Source organism: Myxine glutinosa, chromosome 6, assembly GCF_964187855.1.
Source record: "Myxine glutinosa chromosome 6, kmMyxGlut1.1, whole genome shotgun sequence".
In the NCBI taxonomy this organism is placed as follows: domain Eukaryota; kingdom Metazoa; phylum Chordata; class Myxini; order Myxiniformes; family Myxinidae; genus Myxine; species Myxine glutinosa.
Window position 1 is genome coordinate 4,717,905 of NC_136266.1, and position 26,257 is coordinate 4,744,161.

Sequence of the window (26,257 nt, forward strand, 5' to 3'; positions counted from 1 at the left end):
ATGGGCCTAGTAGGTTAGGTAGGATACCTAGTAGGTTCAGGATACCTAGTAGGTTAGCCCAATCTGATATAACAGGGAGGTAGCGATACAACACATATATAGCTATCGTGGACAAGGATTCAGGATAACTAGCAGGGTCGGCTAGCCCAATCTGATATAACAGGGAGGTAGCGATACAACACATGTATAGCTATCGTGGACAAGGATTCAGGATAACTAGCAGGGTCGGCTAGCCAAATCTGATATAACAGGGAGGTAGCGATACAACACATGTATAGCTATCGTGGACAAGGATTCAGGATAACTAGCAGGGTAGGCTAGCCCAATCTGATATAACAGGGAGGTAGCGATACAACACATGTATAGCTATCGTGGACAAGGATTCAGGATAACTAGCAGGGTCGGCTAGCCAAATCTGATATAACAGGGAGGTAGCGATACAACACATGTATAGCTATCGTGGACAAGGATTCAGGATAACTAGCAGGGTAGGCTAGCCCAATCTGATATAACAGGGAGGTAGCGATACAACACATGTATAGCTATCGTGGACAAGGATTCAGGATAACTAGCAGGGTCGGCTAGCCAAATCTGATATAACAGGGAGGTAGCGATACAACACATGTATAGCTATCGTGGACAAGGATTCAGGATAACTAGCAGGGTAGGCTAGCCCAATCTGATATAACAGGGAGGTAGCGATACAACACATGTATAGCTATCGTGGACAAGGATTCAGGATAACTAGCAGGGTCGGCTAGCCAAATCTGATATAACAGGGAGGTAGCGATACAACACATGTATAGCTATCGTGGACAAGGATTCAGGATAACTAGCAGGGTAGGCTAGCCCAATCTGATATAACAGGGAGGTATACAACACATGTATAGCTATCATGGACAAGGATTCAGGATAACTAGCAGGGTAGGCTAGCCCAATCTGATATAACAGAGGTATACAACACATGTATAGCTATCATGGACAAGGATTCAGGATAACTAGCAGGGTAGGCTAGCCCAATCTGATATAACAGGGAGGTATACAACACAAGTATAGCTATCGTGGACAAGGATTCAGGATAACTAGCAGGGTAGGCTAGCCCAATCTGATATAACAGAGGTATACAACACATGTATAGCTATCGTGGACAAGGATTCAGGATAACTAGCAGGGTAGGCTAGCCCAATCTGATATAACAGGGAGCGATACAACACATGTATAGCTATCGTGGACAAGGATTCAGGATACCTAGCATGGTAGGCTAGCCCAATCTGATATAACAGAGGTATACAACACATGTATAGCTATCGTGGACAAGGATTTAGGATACCTAGCAGGGTAGGCTAGCCCGATCTGATATAACAGAGGTATACAACACAAGTATAGCTATCGTGGACAAGGATTCAGGATAACTAGCAGGGTAGGCGAGCCCAATCTGATATAACAGGGAGGTATACAACACAAGTATAGCTATCATGGACAAGGATTCAGGATACCTAGCAGGGTAGGCTAGCCCAATCTGATATAACAGAGGTATACAACACATGTATAGCTATCGTGGACAAGGATTCAGGATACCTAGCAGGGTCGGCTAGCCCAATCTGATATAACAGGGAGCGATACAACACAAGTATAGCTATCGTGGACAAGGATTCAGGATACCAAGCAAGGTATGCGCATAAGTCTGATGCACATAAGTGCAAACGCACACATTTTTTAATGTACGTTCCTAACCAATCCAAATGCATTATATTAACATTTAAAAGGTGTTGCAAGTGATAGTAATTGCACATTGCCCTCTACTTGACTTTATGCTAATTGCAAACCTCAAAAAAGTTGGTACCTAAAGTAAAAAGCTCATTAACTTGAAGCAATTGATAGATTTTCCGACTGAACAAGTCTGAACAACAAGTATTTTGTTGAAATCCGTTCTTCATCGAGACGTTGACCCATTAAGCCCAGAACCTCTCCAAAAAGTTGCTTCACATCCACAACCGAGGGTCTACATCAGTGGACCTGGACTCTCAGCTATGTGCAATCAATCAGTGAACCTGGCAATGTTACTTTTCTTACAAGTGGTTAATGTATTATATATGGACTAGCAGATAACCCGGTTCCATCGGGCATGTTCATGAAAAGATAGTAATGGAGTCCCAGTTTCAATTTGTAAGTAAATTTGAAATCGGTTTTCTTTTTCATTTTTCCAATTTCCAAGTCATTTCCAGTCCCAATTTTCAATTAGGTTTTCCTCAACTCGAGACTGCATGAAGAAGAATATGTGTATATAACACACAAACACACACACACACACACACACACACACACACACACACACACACACACACACACACACACACACACACACACACACACACACACACACACACACACACACACACACACACACACACACACACACACACACACACACACACACGTTGGATCCCATAACTTGACTAGAAAGCAAGGCACAGATTGAGTCTCACCCCAGCAATTGCTGCACAACCTGTGTAGCCTGCCACGCTGACACATTCTCTCTGCCCTGCTCATTAACAATTAGGAAGTTTGCAGTCAGGAACATTAAATTTAACCAAAGAAGCACACTAACCTGATGACATGACACTGACATCATGTGCAGATAAAACATCAGGTATAAAACACATGGACACTGCTAGGACTTCAAGGAAAGAAGTTGGTATTTTCAAAAAAGTGGATCTGGGGTGAAATTAATGGGGGTAGAAAAGATCAAGGTTTTGGATGGGGGAAGATAAGAGATGGTGGTGTCCAGCTTTTTTGAAGACCTGGAGGGGGGAGTGCGATTGAAGAGAGTGGGGGAGTTTGTTCCAGAGGCGGGAGAAAAGACGAGTGAAGGAGTGAAGGTGAGCAGAGAGCCTTGATTTTGGCAGTTTCACCAGAAGAGGGTTGCTGGCAGATCTTGTGCGACCTGTAGGAATATTTAGGGGACAGAGCCCAGAGAGAGCTGGGGGGGGGCAAGGCCGGATAGGAGTCGGTAGAAGACAAAAAGACCACCAACCTGCCTGCGGTGAGTGAGTGAAAGGCCCTCGGAGTTAGCTTCATCGCGGGAGATTCCAAATGATTCTGAAAGCTTTGGTTTCAACAGCGTGAAGCCGAGCTAGGTGTGAGGCAGGAGCACCGGCCCAGAGGGGAGAGCAGTACTCCATTGAGCTGCGGATGAAAGCCTTGTATGTGGTGAGGAGCTCAGGTGTGCCAAGGAAGGACTTCGCACGACGGAGGATGCCGTCGGCGACTGGCTTTGGAGGCCAACTTGGAAATGTGGTTTTCCCAGGAAAGATCATGGCAGATAGTGAGACCCAAAATATTGAGTGACAGAATTTATTGGAGAGGATTGTACAGAAAGTCGATGGGAGGGTTGTCCATTCGGTCTTTTCGGAGAGACATAGTGAGGGTGTGAGATTTGTCAGGATTGAAAGACATGTTCCACTTGTTTGACCGGTCTGATTTTGTCAAGATCTGCAGAATCAGAGTCGAGGTTTGACAAAGTGGGGAGTGGGGGAAGTGGAAGGGAGAGGTGTGGGGAGTGGGGGAAGTGGAAGGGAGAGGTGAGGGGAGAGAGATATACATACTACATATACATATTTTGGGGGGCCGGGGCCGGGGGGGGGCATGGCTTTGACAGGCCCCTCCGTTTTGTGGAGAGACGGAGGAAAAAATTACAGATGTGAACAGTGTTTTAACCTCAGTGTTGCCCAAGCAAAAAAGGAAATTGTAATACCCTCTGCCACCAGCAGCAGGTGGCGCTACACGGTACACATTTACATAGATAATTTACACCCCCTCCCCCGGCTCCCCACACCCCTGCATGAGGCCGCGGCCACATAGCCTATGTTACCCCCACCCCCTCCCACAAATTTGTATTTGTACCCGGAATAAAGTATATAAGCATTTATAGCTGGAATACCCAGAGTTGCTAAAGTGAAAAAGAAACATTAACATATTTGAAATGAGGGCAAATATAATGGAAAAGCAATTGCATCCAAATCAGAATCCATCACAAATGTCAAATCATCATTTTACTTTTCGTTGAATATATGCTGGTGAATGTGCTGTTGATCACATTTCTCAGTCACGTTTCTGAGTCACGCTTCGTTCGATCACGTTTCTGAATCAAGTATGATAACGTTCAGGAAGAAGAAGAAGACTTACCACCAACTTCGACCGCTTCCGGAATTGTTTGATTGAATCTGATTTGTTTGATTATTTGTGCTCAAATGTCTGGTAATCGTTTTGTATGTATGTATGCATCTGTGTACTTGCACATAACTGTCTTTAATGAAAAAGGTTTAGGAATTATAGAGCGATATATTTAAAATGCCTGGCCCACCAAAAAAAGTTTCTTTTTTCAAATACTTCAAAAAAAATTTCCCCTAAAACACTCCCCGGCACTCACTGACAACCCCTGAAAGTTTGACGAGATCCGTCCAGCCATCTCTGAGAAAAATGGCGACCGACACACACACACACACACACACACACACACACACACACACACACACACACACACACACACACACACACACACCTCTCTTATAGTACAGATTTATATATCCATACATTACTATATATAATTTTAGTGCTCCAACCTAATGAGCGAACACCATGACGTCACCGCCACGTACGTTCGCCCTGCCTGTGAAGCACCGGAAGAGCCATCCCGCAGCACTAACGTACATCATAAAAATGTTAATTCAGTTAACATCACAAGTGCATGAAAAACTCACAGTTGCCGACCTTGTTTTCCCCATTATTGGGGCATCATCAGGGCATCACAGGGAGCTTCCCACACACTTGTGACTGAAAACCTTTCGGTGACGTCACGGCATTCACTCATTAGGTTGGAGCACTAAAATTATATATAAAGCAATTTCACTACTCCCAACCACATTCAGGTCGACTCCATGTCGTGGGTGGGAACGAGAGTTAATGTACCGTGTGGCAGGCGAAGCTTATCGCTCCCGGCAAGGTGTCGCAATGGCTGAATGACACCTTCCTGGCGGTTCTCCACTCACAGTATGGAGTCGCATAATAACCGGTATAAAAAAAAGGTTTTCCGTGTCACAAGTGCTCCGTTGGTGGCTTTGGTTGGGGCAGGGGAGGCGCCCGTGGCTTGATGGGTCTTTCCGACTCAAACTCATCAAGGAGAACACGCACCCGCAATCCCGCATGCAGGGAAGGGAGCCTGAGATTTGGCGGATCCAAGTGGAAGGGGGGCCTGAGATTTGGCGGACCCAAGTGGAAGGGGGCCTGAGATTTGGGGGCCCGAGTGGAACGGGAGCCCTGAGATTTGGTGGGCCCAAGTGGAAGGAGGGCCTGAGATTTGGCTGACCCGAGTGGAAGGGGGGGCCTGATATTTGGCAGGCCCGTGTGAAAGGAGGGCCTGAGAAAGACGAGGACAGTGGCGGTGACACATGCTCACAACACACGCGTGCACGGGTCGTGATTTGCACGTACAGTTTTGGATTAGACACATGTTTGGCTAAGGTTTTGCTTTGGCATGTCTTGTTTTGTTTTGCATAATGTTACGAATTCATGTGAATTACTATTCAGGTCTTTGCTTATCAATGTGTAGTCGATTAAAGGTTGTTGTGATTAAAGGGTCAGGAGCCCTTCTGGGGAAAAGGAGACCGGAAACGGAAGGAAAAAGACACGAGGTCCTGGAGAAGCGATGATCCTCTTCTTCTTCCTCGCCGAGCTCCGAGGCGAGGGTATCGATATCGAGCAGCGTCTGACGCTGCGTTGGGAAACCCATCTGGCGAAAGGAATTACCCCTTGACACATCAAGTTGCCGTGGGTTCGTGCACGGAACCCAGCGTCCTACACAGTTCGCCTCACCGTCTACAAGGACGCGTACGGGTCGCACCTTGGGCCTCGCGCGCTGGACAAGCCGCGCGTTGCTTTGCCCGCGTTGCTTGGCAAGGAGGTGCGCGCTGCAACCGTTGTTCCCGGTACGTGACGTGCACGTTTGGGAGCACGTCAGCCAGGGGTTCGTTCAACCGCCCGTGTGCGGAGAAGCCGACCATCATCTTGGTCAGGAGGGGCCCAGAGACATTGTGAGGGACAGAGACCAAAGGGGTCGTGAGTACCCAAGGGGTCGGGAGTGGGGAAAGGGGACACACATATATAAGATGGCCATCTTAATCATATTGGTGCTTGATTGTTGATTGTGGATTGTTGATGGTTGTTGATTGTTGATTCCTTGGGGGAATATATTATTGAGTACTCTGGATCCTTGGTGTGGGGTTTCTTATTGACTGGAATTCATATTGATTGCGTTACGAAAGCGTATAAATCATATATCTTTCTGGCGGGGTGCCTCCCACGGTCCAGGGGTCACCGAGACCAGGTAGTTACCGGGAGGACCACGTAACAGAATTGGGGGCTCGTCCAAATTACGATTTGCGGATTCGCAATTGGGTCTACGTCCGGGATCTAAAATTGTATAAAATAATAAAATAATATTTTTATTAATAAAAATTTATTAATTAAGTATTAATTGGTAAATATTTGGGGAAATTGGGGGTAAAGTCTTGGGTGAAGGTTAACAGGTGTTAACGATAGGCACCATGGCGTTTGTGGCACAGAACTTTGCGGTAACCCCGAGTGAGGCACAGTTCCGAGCATTACTAAAGTCGGACCTCTTGAAATTGGCCAAACATTTTAACTTGGAGGTCCGAACTAATTTGAGGAAGGCAGAGTTGCAGACCACGGTGATACAGTCTATGGTGGGATTAGGAACATGGGACGAGTTAGCCTGGGAGTGGCTACCCGAAGAACCAGAAGACGTTGAGCTCCGGAAACTGGAGTTGCAACTACGGAGCCAGGAACGGATCAAAGAAGAAGAAAGGAAAGCAGAAAAGGAAAGAGCAGACGAAGAAAGGAAAGCAGAAAAGGAAAGAGCAGAAGAAGAAAGGAAAGCAGAAAAGGAAAGAGCAGAAGAAGAAAGGAAAGCAGAAAAGGAAAGAGCAGAAGAAGAAAGGAAAGCAGAAAAGGAAAGAGCAGAAGAAGAAAGGAAAGCAGAAAAGGAAAGAGCAGAAGAAGAAAGGAAAGCAGAAAAGGAAAGAGCAGAAGAAGAAAGGAAAGCAGAAGAGAGGAGAGAAGAGAAATAAGCAGAGGAAAGGAGAGTGGAACGAGAACTCCAGGAAAGGTTAGAAGGGAGAAAAGCAGAGGAGAGGAGAGCTGCCAGGGAACTCGAAGCAGAGGAGAGAAAAGCCGAAAGGGAGTTGAAGGAACGTGATCTGGCGCTTCAGCAAGAGATTAAATTCAAGGAGCTGGATTTAATGAGAGAACGGGGAGAGGTACCACACTTGCTGACGGGGTCGACACCTAGCCAGAACACCTGGGAGGTGGGCAGACATGTGAGGCTGGTTCCACCCTTCAGTGAAAAGGAAGTCACTCAATTTTTTCCACACTTTGAGAAGTGGCTCGACAGTTAAATTGGCCGGAGGAGGCCTGGACCATACTAGTGCAAAGTGTGCTAGTGGGTAAAGCTCAAGAGATTTATTCGGCACTACCAATGGACCAATGTGCAGATTATGAGGTATTGAAGAAGCACATCCTCAAAGCCTATGAGTTGGTTCCGGAAGCTTACCGGCAAAAATTCAGGAATGCCAGGAAGAGGGAGAGTGAGACCCATGTGGAGTTTGCTAGAGTGAAAGAAAAAAATTTTGATCGGTGGTGTGAGTCAAAAGGAGTCGGGAACGACTTCGAAGCATTGCGTGACCTGATGCTGGTGGAGGAATTTCAACAGTATGTCCACGAGGACATCAAAGTGTACCTGCAGGAAAAGAAAGTACCGAAGTTGTGGGACGCAGCCACCATGGCAGATGATTATGCCTTAACACACCGGATAGGGGTCCACGAACCTAACTCCTCGCCTAGATCTCCGCAGGGGAGGTGTGGAACAGCAGGTGCGGAGAACGACAATACATGGCGGCGGCCTCGAGATGAATATGGGGACAACGCTGATACCCGAACTGTTCGAAATCAGGGGGCTACGGGCCCAAGACAAACTTATTTTTCGGGGGGCCCGAGGCAGACCACGAGTTTTTCCTTCGGGCCTACTTGCGCTTTTTGCAAGAAACCTGGACACTTGATGTCCAGTTGTTACCTCATGAAAAGGGAAAACCCAGAGCGGAGTCCGACTATTACCACTCCGAATGCGATGGCAAGCGTAAGAAATCGCCCACAGAAGAGTTACCAACCATTTATTTATGAGGGGTTGGTCTCACTCAAGGGAGACTTGACTAACCCAAGACCGGTTAGGGTTTTGAGGGACACAGGAGCCCATCAATCCTTAATGCTTGAAGGCATTTTGCCATTGTCAAAGAGTACCGCAACTGGTGATAGTGTTCGGTTACAAGGAATCGGTGGCTGTGTTAGTGCCCCACTTCATGTCATCCATTTGGAATCCGATGTGGTGTCAGGACCGGTCACCGTCGGTTTACAAGCCACGCTTCCTGTAGAGGGAGTATCTGTGATTATCGGAAATGATTTGGCCGGGGGGCAAATTTATGGTAACCCGAGGGCGGGTAAAGAGCCCCGCAGGGGAAATAATACCACCCCCGCTCGGGATGGCGACAAAAGTTCCAAGTTATTTGTAGGGGGACTGAACTTCAACACAGAGGAAGAAGTTCTGACCTCTGTCTTCAACAGATATGGGCCGCTGGTGGAAGTGCGGGTGGTAAAAGACAGGGAAACGCAACGGTCAAGAGGGTTCGGCTTTGTCACGTTTGCAAGCACAAGAGACGCCAGAGAGGCAGAGAAGAATTGGAATGGTAAGGATTTGGAGGGTCGGACCATAACAGTAGGGAAGGCATTTCGTAGGCGTCGAGAGGTCTACAGAAGAGGACAACTTGGCGGTAGTTTTGGGGTTGGCAGCAGCCGATATTACTATGGAGGCTCCCAGAGTTACGGCACCTCCCGAAAGAATGAAGGTCAGAGCACTGGCCGAGAAGGAGACCGCCAGTCAGGTAACGGCTGGGACACGGGGTCCCACCGTAACTGTTAGGAGTCTGGAGAAGTTGAAGCACTATATACGGGGGAGCCGCCGAGCCAGGGCTCCTACACGGACTAACCGTGAACGCCACGTTCTTAAAGGCGTCCAGGTAGTGAACTTTCCTGCACGGACTAACCGTGAACTCCACGTTCTTAAAGGCGTCCATGTAATGAACTTTCCTCCCCGGACTAACCGTGAATTCCACATTCCTTAAGGCGTCCATGTAGGGAATACTCCGCTGGGCCTCCCGAAAAAGTGCTATAGAGAGGTTAAAATTTGGGGGCTTTGGTCACCACCTCTTAACCGTCATTCAAGAGAAACTAGAAGTGGTTGACGCTTGGTCCAGAGGGAATTAATCTAGGGGATTGGGTGAAATATTGTTGCTTTATTTTTAAGTGATGACTGTGCCCGGGGGGAACTGATGATTTGAGGGGGGGTGAGTTATCTGGTTTGTTTATCCAAGTTGGCCGGCAAAGAAAGTTTTCGCTGGGTTCAAACTTTCTTTCTTGAAGGGGGGGAGTGTTACGAATTCATGTGAATTACTATTCAGGTCTTTGCTTATCAATGTGTAGTCGATTAAAGGTTGTTGTGATTAAAGGGTCAGGAGCCCTTCTGGGGAAAAGGAGACCGGAAACGGAAGGAAAAAGACACGAGGTCCTGGAGAAGCGATGATCTTCTTCTTCTTCCTCGCCGAGCTCCGAGGCGAGGGTATCGATATCGAGCAGCGTCTGACGCTGCGTTGGGAAACCCATCTGGCGAAAGGAATTACCCCTTGACACATCAAGTTGCCGTGGGTTCGTGCACGGAACCCAGCGTCCTACACAGTTCGCCTCACCGTCTACAAGGACGCGTACGGGTCGCACCTTGGGCCTTGCGCGCTGGACAAGCCGCGCGTTGCTTTGCCTGCGCTGCTTGGCAAGGAGGTGCGCGCTGCAACCGTTGTTCCCGGTACGTGACGTGCACGTTTGGGAGCACGTCAGCCAGGGGTTCGTTCAACCGCCCGTGTGCGGAGAAGCCAACCATCATCTTGGTCAGGAGGGGCCCAGAGACATTGTGAGGGACAGAGACCAAAGGGGTCGTGAGTACCCAAGGGGTCGGGAGTGGGGAAAGGGGACACACATATATAAGATGGCCATCTTAATCATATTGGTGCTTGATTGTTGATTGTGGATTGTTGATGGTTGTTGATTGTTGATTCCTTGGGGGAATATATTATTGAGTACTCTGGATCCTTGGTGTGGGGTTTCTTATTGACTGGAATTCATATTGATTGCGTTACGAAAGCGTATAAATCATATATCTTTCTGGCGGGGTGCCTCCCACGGTCCGGGGGTCACCGAGACCAGGTAGTTACCGGGAGGACCACGTAACAATAACATCATATGCTGTGTATCGTGTGCATGCACATTCTTTTTATGTGTTATATACACATTATGCACATGTTATATTGTATACACACGTTACGCATGACATGTTGCACAATGGTATGACATGTTGCACAATGGTATGACATGTTGTCCATATTTTGTGCATATACACGCACATACGCCTGCACATACACGTGCATGCAAACACACGAAAACGGAGGTGGATACTTTGAGACCCGGTAGATCTCCGTTCCATCTCCTGAGGACAACTCATGTGTGGGGATAGCAGGCAAAAACAACTTACATGCACAGAAACACAAATACACATGCAAACAAAAACACACACACACACACACACACACACACACACACACACACACAAACAAAAACACACACACACACACACACACAACTGACCTGTCACGTGGAAAATGGTCACTGAGGAAGGCAGCTGGCAAGTCCAATTTGCTGAGTGTCCAAGTGGGTCGGTAATAAAGGTTGTCAGGAATGCGCAATGGTGGAAGCTGCTGGCTTGGCAGTGCTTTGAAAGGAGCAAAGGCTGAAGAACCCACAAAGGACTGCAGGCGAGGGGGTCTGAACACATATGAGAAGTCCTGAACGGGTGACAGAGTAGCCAGACAAAAATGATAAATAAATAAATTATGACAACACCTGTTAAATTCCATGAAAGGAGCAAAAAGGTATAGAAAACCCTGAGCTTGCCTTGACCTCTTCAGGCTTGGGACTTCCCAGTTCTTCATCTATTTCCGGGCGAAATACAGGTGGAGGGGCCGGCGTGGGTGCCACAGGAAGTTCTAGTTGCGTTTGTCCAGGAGCCGAGTCAGGGTTCGTGTAGTCCTTGCAAGCAGAGTTCACAGGAGAGAATGCTGGATGTTGTTCCAATGATGGGGGTGTTGGAAACATCCGCTGGAGATCGGCTGAGGGAGGTGAGCATTGTGGTGAGCACACATAAATGTGACGACCTTTTCCGCAGATGGCTTGACACCACCACTGCCACAAAATACTACAAGTAGAGCAAAAGAAAAAAAACATTGGTGGTTCCTAAAAAAGTGTTTTAACACATTTTCTTAAATACATGTGATATATCAGCTGAAGTACCCAGCGTTGCCCGGGGAAATTCAATGAAATACGTATTCAAATACTTCCTGCACGGGAATCAGAAAACCTATTACTCGATCACTTCCGGGAGAAACGCAGGTCGGGTATAAGAACAAACTCTCTCGAGGCCTGAGCATGGAGGTGTTATAATAAACCTGTGTAAAGCAATCATTTTAACAACAGGCACGCGTGAAACACTAATAATTAAAAAATTCTAGTACCCGGATTCGGATCCGGATCTTCACCAAACTCTAACCATTTCGTCCTTGTCACACACACTACCTCTCCCAAATTTCGTCCAAATCCGTCCATAACTTTTTGAGAAATCCTGCTGTGTATCGTTTTTGACCCAATCACTCAATGGTGAAGATTCACTTAGAAAAATTAAATAATTCTCATATCCGAATCCATATTCAGATCTTCACCAACACCGAATCGAATCGTCTTTGTCAGACATCCAAACCTCTCCACCAAGTTTCGTCCAAATCCATCCACAACTTTTTGAGATATCCTGCTATGTATCGTTTTTGGCCCTATCTCCCAATGGTGAAGAATCACTGAAAAATTCTACTAACCGGATCCGGATCCGAATCTTCACCAAAATCTAGTAATGTCGTCCTTGTCACATACGCTACATCTCTGCCAAATTTCATCCGAATCCGTCCACAACTTTTTGGGATATCTTGTTCACAGACAGACAGGGGTGAAAACATAACCTCCATCCCATCCACCTTTGGTGAATGAATGAATGAATGATCATTTTAAGGCCATTTTCCCCGCTACAGCAGGGGTTAGCCTTTGGTGGCGGAGGTAATTAAATATGTGCTGCTGACAAATCACTACATATAACCTCAACATACAATATTCACAAAACATATTACTCAATCGCTCCCGGGGGAGGGGGGGGGGGGGAAACCCAAGTAGGGTATAAGTAACATACTCCCAAGAGGCCTGAACAAGGAGGCGTTATAATAAACCTGTGTAAAGCAATCTTTTTAACAACATGCACACGTATAAACACTACAATAATTAAATGTGTTATTGACAACAAATCACTACATATAACCTCAACATACAATTTTCATTAAACATATTACCTGTTGTCTTTCTTTCTTGTTTGTTTGTCCAGCCAACATCTCAGCCACCCTTAGAGCTAAGAAGCTGAAATTTGGGCACAATCAATAAATTGATAAATTACTTAATTACGATAGATTTATTAATTCCTCTTTTTCTTTCTCATCTGGTCAATATCTCAGGCACCTTTTGAGCTGGGCAGCCGACATTTGTACACAATAGTGAACAAGCGATTTGGCTATAACGGGAATTTTCCATTTACTGATTAATCGATTAATCAATTAATTATTTAATTTTTCGATTAATTGCTTCATTAACTTTCAAAAAGTTACAGATTCGGATGAAACATTGGTGGTTGAGGTATGCTGTTGGCAAATTGATTAATAAATTAATGATTTTAAGATTATTATTTCTTTATTTTTATGACGCAATCAATCAATCCATCAATCAATGAATTATATATTGTACGCCGCTGCTGTCCAATTCTGTTTCCATGTGCTGCACGGCGATGTCATGTGGTGGAGCATATGTTATTAATTTATTTGGAATGGGGGCTGTGTACTTTGAAAGTAGCTCTACCCGTTTTGATTTTTCTTTTCTTTTTTAATCCAAACATAGCCCTCGACTTTACTCTGGATGAAAGAGGCCATGCCAAAAGTTTGGTTGCACTGGCTACTGCAGGGTCCGAATGTATAATGAACAAACACAAACAAACAAAGTTTCTTCTTTACATATTAGATAGTAAAACCAATCAATATAAAAATCGAAAAACACGGAAGGTAAGCGTTTGTCATCAACCGCTATGTGTACCATATAGCACCACCAGGTGGTGGTGGGAGAGGGTATTACAAGTCAGTGGTGAAGATGTCTTGCAATTTTGCACTGTGCACATGGCATAGTGCAAGTGCACTCACTGTAGCATAAAGATTAACGAGGCCAACAAAAAGGGATCCATTGGGATCACATGCACATATCAACCGTGTGTGTGGAACCACAACACTCAAGAAAATGTTTTGCCCAATACCATTGAAAGCATGCACAGGAACAACAACATGTCCACAGCCACCAATGTACCGTCTTTCGACACAGACGACAATCTGACAAGGCATCTTAACCAGCCACATTTGCACTCACTTGCTACAATTCTAGGGACAATCCTTCATCATGTCCGAACTGACAAGCCAAGTCCTCACCTGAAAAGCAGCTATCGAACATGCCTATCGCCCATGGACTACACAACGAAGACCGACAATGTGGTCCGTGTCAACAAACTTTAGAAAATAATCGAACTTTCTGAATCAGCTGCATTAATTCTCGCAACACAAACGACAAACCAAAATTCTGCTCTGTGGGCATCCCAGAGAAAAGTTCGAATTACCAGCACCTCTATAGACAGTGTACTGAAGAAACAAGAGACAGACAGAATCATCCAATCCTGTCTTCAGAGGAAATTCTGTGACAAAGTATGGACAAGACCATGAAGCAATTGCAAGGAAACAATTTGAAAAATGTACCAGCGGGAATGTAAGTGCACTGGTTTGGTGGTTGGTTAGGTGCGAGTTTGGATGCTATAGTCCATGATGAAACAATAATTTAAATAAAGTGTCCAACTGAGCACAATCATGCAAAGCAGTGTGGATATCTCTCTGGCCATTCTCAGAGAGCCTCCTCAGCATCGAGGAGTCTGGCATTTCACTCAGGCCAACTGGCACGGTCTTCAAGCAGCCATCAATCATCTGGACTGGTCTCCCATCTCCACTGCCTCTGACATCAATTCTTCCTGGGAATTCTTCCAAAGTAAATTGCTCTCTCTCATGCACAGATTTATCCCATCTCGTCTTCAGTTGTCTTACCCTTCCTCCCATCCATGGTACACTGAATCTTGTGGTGAAGCAGTTGCCCTGAAACAAATTTCCTTTGCCTCTTTGAAGGCAAATCCAACTGAAGGTCATCTCAGTTCCTTTCACCAAGCTCGGAACAAGTGTGCATCTACCGTCAGGAGAGCCAGGAAGCACTATCCCTCCACTCTCAAGACTAAACTCCATGGTACCTGTCTCCTTCCTCCAAATCCTAGTGGCATCTGGTCAAATCTGTTTCTGGTGTTTGTTCCCCTTCCATCCCCTCCCTTACCTCAAACAACGACACAGCTGACACCGCACGTGAAAAAGCTGAATGCCTCAACTCTGAGTTTGCCTCAAAATCTTCTGTCCCAAACCCATCTCTCTCTGTACCCACCTTACCCAGTCATACCCAGCTGCTCCTGGACTGTGTCCTTCTCTCCTGACAAGGTGGAGAAGTTTCTGTCAATCCTCAACTCTGATTCTGCAACTGGACCTGACGGCATCAGCCCACGGGTCCTAAAATCTTGCTCTGCCGCTCTTTCGCACCCTCTCTCTCTTCTCTTCGCCCTCTCTTTTGCTCAAGGTCATCTGCCATCCGTTTGGAAATCAGCAAACATTACCGGTTTACACAAAAAGGTGCAAAAACAGGTCCTTGCAACTACAGACCAATCAGCCTGCTCCCAATTATCAGCAAAGTCATGGAATCCATCATTGCTTCGGATATCAAATAATTCCTCTTCTCCAATGGCTTGATCTCTGATCATCAATTTGGTTTCAGACCAGGTCACTCTACTCTGGACATGCTGCTTCTGCTGTCTCAACAATGGATGGAGGTCCTCGATGCCAAACAGGAAATCAGAGCCGTCTCCCTTGACATAACATGTGCCTTCGATACGGTCTGGCACCCCGCTCTGCTCACCAAACTCTCCTCTTATGGTATCCATAGAAATCTCCAGGCATGGCTTGCGGACCTCCTCTCTGGTTGTAGTCAACGTGTGGCCCTGAATGGATTTCTCTCATCTCCCCTTCCTGTTCAGGCTGGAGTTCCCCAAGGCAGTGTTCTGGGCCTTGTGCTTTTTGTGGTCTTCATCAATGATCTCTACGACTCTCTGGAAAATCCTCTCTATCTCTTTGCTGACGACTCCACTCTCTGCCGCTCCATTCCTCATCCCTCAGATCGGCAGTCTGCAGCCTCCTCACTCTCTGCAGACCTGGACAAAATCACAGACTGGTCAAACAAGTGGAACATATCTTTCAATCCTGACAAATCTCACACTCTTACGATGTCTCTCCGAAAAGACCGACTGGACAACCCTCACATCTACTTTCTGAACAAGCCTCTCCAAGAAGTTCTGTCACTCAAGATTTTGGGTCTCACTATCTGCCATGATCTTTCCTGGGAAAACCACATTTCCAAGCTGGCCTCCAAAGCCAGTCGCCGACTGGGAATCCTCCGCCGTGCAAAGTCCTTCCTTGGCACACCTGAGCTCTCCACCACATACAAGGCTTTCATCCGCAGCTCAATGGAATACTGTTCTCCCCTCTGGGCTGGTGCTCCTTCCTCACACCTATCTCAGCTTCACACTGTTGAAACCAAAGCTTTCAGAATCATTGGAATCCCCCGCAATGAAGCTGATTGTGAGGGCCTTTCACTCACTCACCGCAGGCAGGTAGGTAGGTGGTCTTTCTGTCTTCTACCGACTCCTCTCCGGCCTTGCTCCCCCAGCTCTCTCTGTGCTCTGTCCCCCAAATATTCCTACAGGTCGCACAAGATCTGCCAGCAACCGTCTTCTGGTGAAATTGCCAAAATCAAGACTCTCTGCTCACCTTCACTCTTTCATTCCTCTTTACTCCGGCCTCTGGAACAAACTCCCTCACTCTCTTCAATACCACTCCTCCCTCCAGGTCATTAAAATAGCTGTTCATCACCATCTCTATATTTGACCACCACGACCATCTTTGGTTCACCACCATATTTGTATCTTCCCCCATCCAAAACCTTGATCTTCCCTACGCACATTAATTCACCCCAGATCCACTTTTTTGAAATACCGACTTCTTTCCTGGAAGTTCTAGCAGTGTCCATGTGTTTTATACCTCTTCCACCCCCACCCATCTTGTCTCCCACTCCCTTTATTACCCTGCGCTCGCGAAGCGAAAAGCAGGGTTAAGCATTCAGTTACATACGTACGTGTGTGTGCCGTACGTGTGCCGTGTCTGCATTTAAAAAATTCATTTTCTCGGCAACTGTTGGCCCGATTAACATGGAATTTTCACAATAAAGGGGCCTCCTCCTGTATAATATTTTAATGATTATTATGACGTCATAGGTCACGTGGTACAGGCACCATCTTGGAAAAACGTTACACCTCATTATCTCCCAAACCACTTAATGGAAAAGATGGAAACATGGCTCATTGTCAAGTACTCACCGTGGGGAATAAGATATGTTGATGATGATGTCATCAGTGCCTTAATTATGACGTCATAATTCGACAAGTACAACACTTGATCTGATCAGTATGAAAAAAAAAATCCTCTGCAACTGTTAGTCCAATTGGCACGACATTTTCAGAATATGAGCGGCGCTTCCTGTGGAATTTTTAAAATGATAATTATGACGTCATATGTCATGTGGTACAGGCGCCATCTTGGAAAAATCGAAAAAAGGTTGCACCTATATATCTCCGAAACCGTGCCATGGAAAAAACTGAAACACGTCTCATTGTTAAGTACTCCGCTTGGGGAATAAGATATGTTAATGACGATGTCATCGGTACTTTAATTATGACGTCATAATTCGACAAGTACAACGCTCAATTTGATCAGTATGAATTTTTTTTCTCTGCAATTCTTGGTCCGATTGACACGAAATTTTCACGATAGGAGGGCCTCGTCCTGAAGAATATTTTAATGATTATTATGACGTCATGGGTCACGTGGTACAGGCACCATCTTGGAAAAACTTCGCACCTCTATATCTCTGAAACCACTCCATCGAAAAAATTGAGACCTGGCTCATTGTCACCGACTCCCCATGGGGAATAAGATACACTACTCACAATAAATTAGGGATATTGGCAGGTTCTTCGGTGTGGTTGATTTTGTGTGTTAATTATGTTGAAAAAAGTTGTTGGTCCAATTCTATGGTTATTAATGTGTGAAAAAACACAGCATTCTTGATTTCAATACCCCAACCCTAACCCCTATTAAAAAAAAAACCCACTCCCACAATATCCCTAACTTATTGTTAGTAGTGTAAGTTAATGATGATGTCATCGGTGCCTTCGGTATGACGTCATAATTCGACAAATACAACACTTATCCATCCGATCATTATTTTAAAAACATTCAGCAACTGTTGGTCTGATGGACACGGAATTTTCACCAGAGCGCCTCCTCCTTTAGAATATTTTAATGATAATCATGACGTCATAGGTCATGTGTTACAGGCACCATCTTGGAAAAACCAAAAACGTTGCACCTCTAGATCTCCAAAACCGCTGTATGGAAATTTTTTTGAAACGTGGCTCATTGTAAATAACTACATGTGGGGAATAGGTGTCGTTAACAATGACGTCATTGATGCCATAATTATGACGTCACAATTCGACAGGGACAACGCTTAGTCTGATAAGTTTGAAATTTATTGAGCATGATCTATGTAACAATTATTTAGAGAATATAAATTTATGATGTCATCGCTCACATGGTCTGGCAGCCATATTGGAACAAAAAAAAAGAAACGTGAAAAACAGAATAGTTGGCTCACACCAAGTTGACTGCGCAGGGTAAGTATTCTATGAATACCATCTAGTTGTATGTTTTGTGTGTCCGTTTTTTATTTGTGATTAATGTTGATAGCCAGGAACTAATATTCCTACACCTAAATATACTAAAGAAGGCACATACACATATACTAAAGAAGGCACATCTTGACAACGAGGAACTAAAAAACTATCGTCCTGTGGCTAATCTGAAATATGTAGGCAAAATAATGGAGCATGTTTTTTTCTGAACGTCTACAATTGCACCTGAAAGGAAACTGTCTTCAGAATGACTTCAGTCTGCTTACAGAGATATGCAGTGTTGAGACTGCTCTACTGCGAGTGCAAAATGACATCCCTTCCGCGAAGGACAACGGAAGAGTAACCGATTTAGTTTTACTTGTCTTAAGAAGTGCTTTTGATACTGTTGATCATGCAATCCTAATGGATAGGTGGGAAGCAGGAGAGGGAGGGGTGAGGAAGGGAGTGGGGGAGTGGCTGGGGAGTGGAAGGGGGAGGGGAGGGGAGGTGAGGGGAGAGGGAGAGGACATATACTACATAACAATATTTGGGGGAGTGGGAGGGGGGACTTTGACAGGTCCCTCCATTTTGGGGGAAGGGGGGAAGTGAAGGAGGAAAATTTTTCCCATGCAAAGAGTGCTTCATAACCTCAGTGTTTCCCAGGTAAAAAAAGGAAATTGTAATACCCTCTGCCTCCAACACCAGGTGGCACTACACGGTACACATTTACATAGAGAATTTACACCCCTCTCCCAGTCACCCACACCCCCGCATGAGGCTGCAGCCACATCGCCTATGTTACCCCTCCAGACAGAGTTGTATTTGTATTTGTACCCCGAGTAAAGTATAAAAGCGTTTATAGCTGGAGCACCTGGCATTGCTCAAGTGAAAAAGAAACATTAATATTGTTGCGGATATGAGGACTGTATTTTTTTTGATTGTGTGTATTATTATTGTTGTTTATTCTGCACCTCCTGCCTCCGGAGCTGTGTAAAGGTCAAAGGGCGTCCCATAATTAGTCCATAAAGCATCCACACCACAGCTAATCATAGAATACCCCTGTTCAATAGTTATATCTTATTATGTGTTTTAGGGTAAGGCTGTGTCTCCCATTAATTGAAATACTCCATTGCACCAGTGAAAGAGATAGATTCCCTTCATTCCCACTCCCAAAACTTCCATTCCCCCTTTTCGTCAATTGCCATTCGCATTGCCAACTGCATTTTGGGTGGTTTTCTCTTCATCCGCCATTGACCACGAGGCAGGGTTGGGGAAGAAAGGCGGGTCCCCACCTCGTCATAGAGGGGAGGAGTGAGTCAGCCCCACTCAACCAACCACGAACAAGGGGTTGGACTTGGAGAGGGTGTGGAGAGAAACATCGAGGAGGTTCGCGAAGGTTGAGGGGCGGGGCCTATATAACCCGCAGGCAGACGGGAGATGGGCTTTTCACCGAGAGATGAGAGGGAGTCCAAGAGTTGAGTCCGAAAGAAGTCCAGGGTTGAACTGCAGCTCGAGCCACCGAAACTGCATTTACTGCAGCTGGAGCCACTGAAACTGCATTTACTGCAGCTGGAGCCACTGAAACTGCATTTACTGCAGCTGGAGCCACCGAAACTGCAGCCACAGCAGCGTGAGGCCTGGACGGCAGTTTGGAGCAGGGCCGCGAAGGGGCGGCGGCTGCCCAACGAGTCGATCGGTTGCAGGACCAGTTGGACCTCCCTATCCCGCAAGCCATCCATCTCCCGCCAGTCCTATCATCATTCCCCGTGTGAGTCTGTCCTTGTTTGTTCTGTCCCTGGGTTAATTAAGACTGTAGGTAAGCTAGCGTTGCACTGTGTATCTAATCTCGTCTGTAAATATACGTGACTACTTTCTTCTTGATTATATGTGTAAATAATAAATCCAATTACCCTTTTCTCGTCTTATTCCTTTTCCTCTTTGCATTCGGTCGCTTTAGAGTTTTCCCGATTGAATAGCGGTGGCGCGATCCAGCCAAAGTTTGGGGCAAATCGGGTATTAGTCGGGGAATAACTGTTCGGTCGCGGTAATACCACCGCTCGGTCAAAATAACATCTTAACCGCGTCCGTAACAATTGGTGTCAGGAGTGGGATACGAGGCCCGAAGCGCGCTTAACGCGCTCAAAATTACGAGCTGCTGGAAAATTGTTTTGTTTTTAAAGGAAAACCCGAATTTTGAAATCGCGCCATGGCTGGTCAAGGCGATCGGATGCCGGTGGGTGAGCTAGAGATAGACGGGGTGGAATCGACCCAGGACCTCGGGGAAATGTATATGGAGGATGTGGTTGAGGGGGTATCAGACGCGCAAAATGGCGCTCTCGCGCACGAGGTATCAGGCGCGCAAAATGGCGCCTTTGCGCACGCAGGTACAGCGGCACCAAATTTTGCCGCGCCCGCGACCATAGCAGCGCCACTGGTGGATTGGAATCTTTTTATGATCCAAATGAAGGCCCTTATGGATGCTCAGAGTGAGCAAATGAAGGCTCAGAGTGAGCAAATGGGGAACCGAATGGATGCTCAGAGTGAGCAAATGAAGGCTCAGAGTGAGCAAATGGGGAACCGAATGGATGCTCAGAGTGAGCAAATAAGGGCTCAGAGTGAGCAATTGGGGGTAATGGGGGGCAAAATGGGGGAAATGGGGGGCGAAATGGGGGGAAAATGGAAGAAATGGGGGAACGGCTAGAAGCTAAATTTGAGGGGTTAGACAATGGGATAAAAGGGGTGAAACATGGGTTAACGGGGGTGGAAAATAGAATGGCTGCCCAGGAGAATCAGTTAGAGGGGGTGAAAAATGGGTTAATGGGGTTAGAAAATAGGATGGAAGACAAATTGCGGGAAATAGGGGAGCAATCCGCCCGGGAAATCGAACAGATGGGGAACCAGATAGAGGAGGTGAAAATCTGGTTAGAAAGTAAATTGGATGCTCAGAGGGATGAATTGGGACAGATGAGGGTAGCATCTACAAAAGAGAGGGAGGAGATGAAAGAGGAGATACGACGGGGTGTAAGTGAGGAGGTCTCGGGGGTACGCGAGGAGGTAAAGCGAGGTGAAAAGCGTATAGAGAAAGAGGTGAGGAATAATACGGCTAGGTTACAGGGGGGAATAGAGGGTCTGACGAAGGGAGTAGAACAGCTGACAGTGGGACAAAAGGAACTAGTGGACCAGGTGGAAAAGAACACGGCAATAATCGGGGGGTTAAAAGCGACACAAAAAGACATTAAGAACGAATTAATAGCAACACAAAAGGAATGTCAGATGGTACATGAGGGGTTGACGAAGAAGTTGGAGGAGGTGACAGAAGTAATGGAGACGAAGGACCGAGAGGTGAGGACGCACATAGAAACGGTTAAGGTGGCGTTAGAGGAAGAGATAGAGGGGGCGCACCGGGAGATGAAGGAAGTAAAGGAAAAATTAGAGGAGGTGGAAGAAGGGGTGAGTGAAATTAAGAAGAGACGAAGGGAAACTAAAAAGGAAATAAAGGAGGAGGTGATGGAATTGGTACAAGGTCTGTGCTCGAATCGTGATGAAGTGCTCACTACCCAAATAAAGAGTTTGCAGGTGGCAGAGGAGGTGCGACGAAGAGGTGCCAAGGTGAGTGGCGATATAATCGGAAATGTACATGATGTGAGGGGAGCTTCAGTCGGCTTGGGGGTTGTTGTGGACCCGGGTGTTCGTGAAAGGCCGTTGGTGAAGTGTGCGACAGGTCTGGTGTGCGAAAGAGGAGGTGTGCGAGAATGTCCGACTCTGGGGTGTGTGAGGAAAAAGTGCGCGCCAAGGAGTGAGTGTGCTGTCGAGAGTGAGTCGGTCGTAGCGCGTGTGCGAGGGAGCACATGGAAGCGCAGTGTGGTGAGTGTTACGGAGGAAGTAACGAAAAAGTGTGCGCAAGAGGATGCGCGAGAAAGGTGTGTAACGGACGGGTGCATGAGGAAAGAGTGCGCTGTCAAGAGTAAGGGTGAGTGCACGACCGAGAGTGGAGGTGAAAGTAGTGAGAGTGACACGGAGTGTGAGTTGGTTGTGACAGGTGAGCGAGGATGTACACCTGGAATGGAAGGATGCACACCTGGAATGGTAGAGCGTGTATGGGAATGCACGCTGGAATTGGTCGTGAGGCACGTGGTTGGGTGTGCGAGTGAGAGCACACCTGTGATTGTCACAGAGGAGGTGACAGAGGAGGGGGCGCGAAGAGGTGTGTTGGTGAGGTGTGCGAGCGACGAATGTGTGCCAAGGTGTTCGGTGGTCAGGTGTGTGACCAAGTCTGTGAGCGAAAGAACGAATGCAATGACGAAGTATGCGGGGTGTACGGGTGGCGTTGGAACACCGAGCTCGGTGAGGGTGAAAGGGTTGGCGTATGCGTGTAAGCATGCAGGTGAGGCATCGACGGTAACCGGGTTAGCGGTTAGAACGACATTTAGCCGAATCGGGCCCTCGGTGCGCGTCGGGCAGCTTCGCGTGCCGCGAGAACCAGCGGGGATCCGAGCCACGGCGGGTTCGAAAGGACCGCCGTACGCGATCCACGCTGGGCCTCGCTTGGAACGGCCGCGTCCGTGCTCCACTAGGCGGAGCGGGCAGCCCGATAGGAAGGGTCGTCATGGTGACCACTTTTTATTGAGACGTTCTGGCAGGTCGAGATCGGGCAATTGGATAGCTCCGCGCCGAGGTGGTGCGTGGGATCTCGGCACGGGTAAGCCCCGTCCCTGCACCGAGTGCCGGACGCATCCAGCCGCCGGCACCAAAGAACCCGCGTTCATTGCTCGGCTGTACGAAGCCGGGCTGTAGACGTGAATTGGCGCACCGAGAGGATCTAATAAGTAGACGGGTGATGAGGTTAGTGTTTTGGACCCAAAATTAGAAAAAGGCAAAATTTGATGATTGGTACGGTGATTGGCAGATGATTGGCAAAATTTTTGATTGGCTGAAATTTGGTGAGCAAAATTGATAGTGGGACCTCCCCGATGTGGTGGGATGGGCAATCCACCATCCCTCACAGCGGGGGGCAAAGGAGCACTAGTTTATGGGGTTGATGGCAGTGAAAACTAGCCCGGGTGGGTTAGGATATATTGTGTGTAGGGCCCTAGAGATTGACATTAGGTAACGTTAAGGTTAGTTAGTGACTGATACCTGTAGTGGGGACGCAGGTAGTTTAGTGTGGATGATAATGACGTGGGAGCGCAATAGTTTAAAGGGGTGACTGGGAAGCGCAAGTTTCAGAGGGGAGTAGTTAGATGAGATGATGCCGTGTGTTTGAGGATTGAACAGGTGTGATTGAACAGGTGTGATTGCACAGGTGTGCAACTGAACAGGTGGATGGAGCAGTGTATGAGTAGGAGTGATAGTGATGTGTATCGTGTTGACCAAATGGTCCAGGAAGGAAGGAGGGTGCAGGTGGCACCAGGTGTGAGTGCACAGGTGTGCAACAACAGGTATGGAGAATGGTTGAAGGAATAAATGGTAGTGTGGAATATCTGGAGTATTGGAATGGATGGTCGTGGAGTGAGTATGGTGGAAACAATGGAGTGGAGTGGATGGTGCGAAGGTGTGAATGGGGGAAGAGTTGGACCCCCATCACGAATACCCGGGGCGGGTAGTGTAAATGTTAGGTAGAGGGTATAGGTAAATTGTGGTTGGATATTGGCATCTGTGGTGCGGGTGAGAGAATGGTATTTGTATGGGTGCATTAGTGTTGTGGAAATGGCTGGGCGTGTAGCCTGTTAGTGTGTGTAGTTGGTTTGGGCACTCCACCACTGTGAGGATGTCGGCCAGGTGAGGCCGCAGGTGGGCTCTGGGAGCCGGTAGTAGTTGTTGTGGATGGGGCCCGAGGATCCGGAGGACGGACCTGGGTAGCCCAGTGCCAGAGGGCACCGAGTGGGGTGACAGAGCCAGGAGGGGCCTTCCCCAATTAGATAGGTTAGGGTGAGGAGCTAGGTAAGCTCGGGTGGCAACTGCAGTGGTGGAGGTGTGCAGGTGGGTAGACCTGCTGGGAGAGCTACACGTCACAGCCCAGAAATTGTGCAAGGGCACCGGGAGATGAATCGGGGGAGTGAGACCCCAAATTGAGAAGCACCACAGTTTGGTCAATGGGAATTGGTTTTTAGAACCCATAGTGTAAGTGGCCAATGGATTGGCAGGGAGAGACCCCGGGTAGTGTAAAGTGTGTTAAAATCATTTAGAGGATAGTTAGGATGAAGGATCTCCTCGCACCATCTGCATCCACTCACCTGAGGTGACAGGTACTCCACACCATGCCATGTTTTGATTATTTTTTATGAGCAAATGTTTTGGATTGTGAGACGCATCATGACGTGGGTGTGACATTGTGCTTTGTGTTCCATCTCTTCCTCCTTATGAGGATTGATGATGAATTGATGATGGCAAATTTTGGATAGTGGGATGGTGGTGACTAATTTGGTCTAAGGGAAATATGGGGAAGACGTGACAGTAGTGACGAATTTGTAATGTGTAGATTTTGTACAAATGGGGTAAGGGCAAGGGTAGTGTAGGTGACAGGGGGGTGACGTACGGTAGGGACGAGCTTTCTCACTTCGCCCTCCGTACGCATTTCGCCTTGCATTGCCTTATTGATGTGTACCCTTGTGACCTTACCCCTCGCTCATTTGTCTCTTTTGTCTCCCACATGACCTGTGCGCCATTGGGCACCGAGGGGAGCGTGCGTGAGTCCTCCATTGTGCGCCCGGAATTCCCAGAACCAGCTGTCTGCATCGATGCACCACGTTATGGACCGCATGTCGGTGGCCGAGCACCACTTATGGACCCCATGGGTTGGGGCATGGCCCCTCTGCTGGAACCGGCCATGAGGGCCCGAAATCTTGCTGGCGGACCTTGGCCACAGGGCACCGATGCCCCACAGGTGAACCACACGTAGTCGGCCCTGTGGGCCATAAATAAAATAAAATAAAAAAAGGACACATCGGGTGCAAGTTTAATACAAATAGGCCGCCAGTAAGAAAAGCAAAGAAAATGACAACATCTGGAAGAACAAATAATAATAGCCAGCAGAGGGAGCCGAAGAGCAAGAGATCGCCTGCAGGGTTAGGGGTTGTTTGGTTATTTTTGTTATTGAACATGCATTGAACACTGATGAACTGTGGTGACTGCACCGATTGGTGCTTGAGGGTGTGTTGGTGCATTATAGGTGCTTTCATGGTGCATTGATGCAGAGCAGACTGTCTCCCCCCCAGAAAGAACAATTACAGGTCCTGGGTTAGTTTTGTAAATAAAAGCAGAGTCAGTGTAAATAATGCTCCCCACCATCAATGTATAGTTTGAAGACCATTCCGCAATTCGGTTAACTGTGGGCGTAAGTCTGTCAGGCAGGGTGCAATGGAGCAGCGGGACACATTTATTTATGTTTTAAAAACTGTCGCACTCAGGGTCAGGTTAAAAGTAGAGGGAACTACACCTACGTGTCACACTAAATAAAAGTTGTAGGCCCGGGACGTGCCTAAGAGGAGGAGGGTGCAGTGTTGCGGATATGAGGACTGTATTTTTTTTGATCGTGTGTATTATTATTGTTGTTTATTCTGCGCCTCCTGCCTCCGGAGCTGTGTAAAGGTCAAAGGGCGTCCCATAATTAGTCCATAAAGCATCCACACCACAGCTAATCATAGAATACCCCTGTTCAATAGTTATATCTTATTATGTGTTTTAGGGTAAGGCTGTGTCTCCCATTAATTGAAATACTCCATTGCACCAGTGAAAGAGATAGATTCCCTTCATTCCCACTCCCAAAACTTCCATTCCCCCTTTTCGTCAATTGCCATTCGCATTGCCAACTGCATTTTGGGCGGTTTTCTCTTCATCCGCCATTGACCACGAGGCAGGGTTGGGGAAGAAAGGCGGGTCCCCACCTCGTCATAGAGGGGAGGAGTGAGTCAGCCCCACTCAACCAACCACGGACAAGGGGTTGGACTTGGAGAGGGTGTGGAGAGAAACATCGAGGAGGTTCGCGAAGGTTGAGGGGCGGGGCCTATATAACCCGCAGGCAGACGGGAGATGGGC

General features: G+C 47.2%; 1 protein-coding gene across 4 annotated transcripts in view; it reads right to left on the bottom strand.

Moving 5' to 3' along the window:
* Positions 1–26,257, bottom strand: part of LOC137429121 (mediator of RNA polymerase II transcription subunit 13-like) — a 302,240-nt gene that overhangs the window by 116,947 nt on the left and 159,036 nt on the right. For 3 of the 4 annotated variants that reach the window (XM_078779572.1, XM_078779571.1, XM_078779569.1), the window contains exons 15-16: positions 11,125–11,339; positions 10,819–11,015 (exon numbers count right to left, since the gene is read on the bottom strand). In XM_078779572.1, the coding sequence (XP_078635698.1) occupies positions 10,819–11,015; positions 11,125–11,339 (412 nt within the window). The remainder of the gene's footprint in view (positions 1–10,818; positions 11,016–11,124; positions 11,340–26,257) is intronic. The other variant, XM_078779570.1, reaches the window with a different exon arrangement.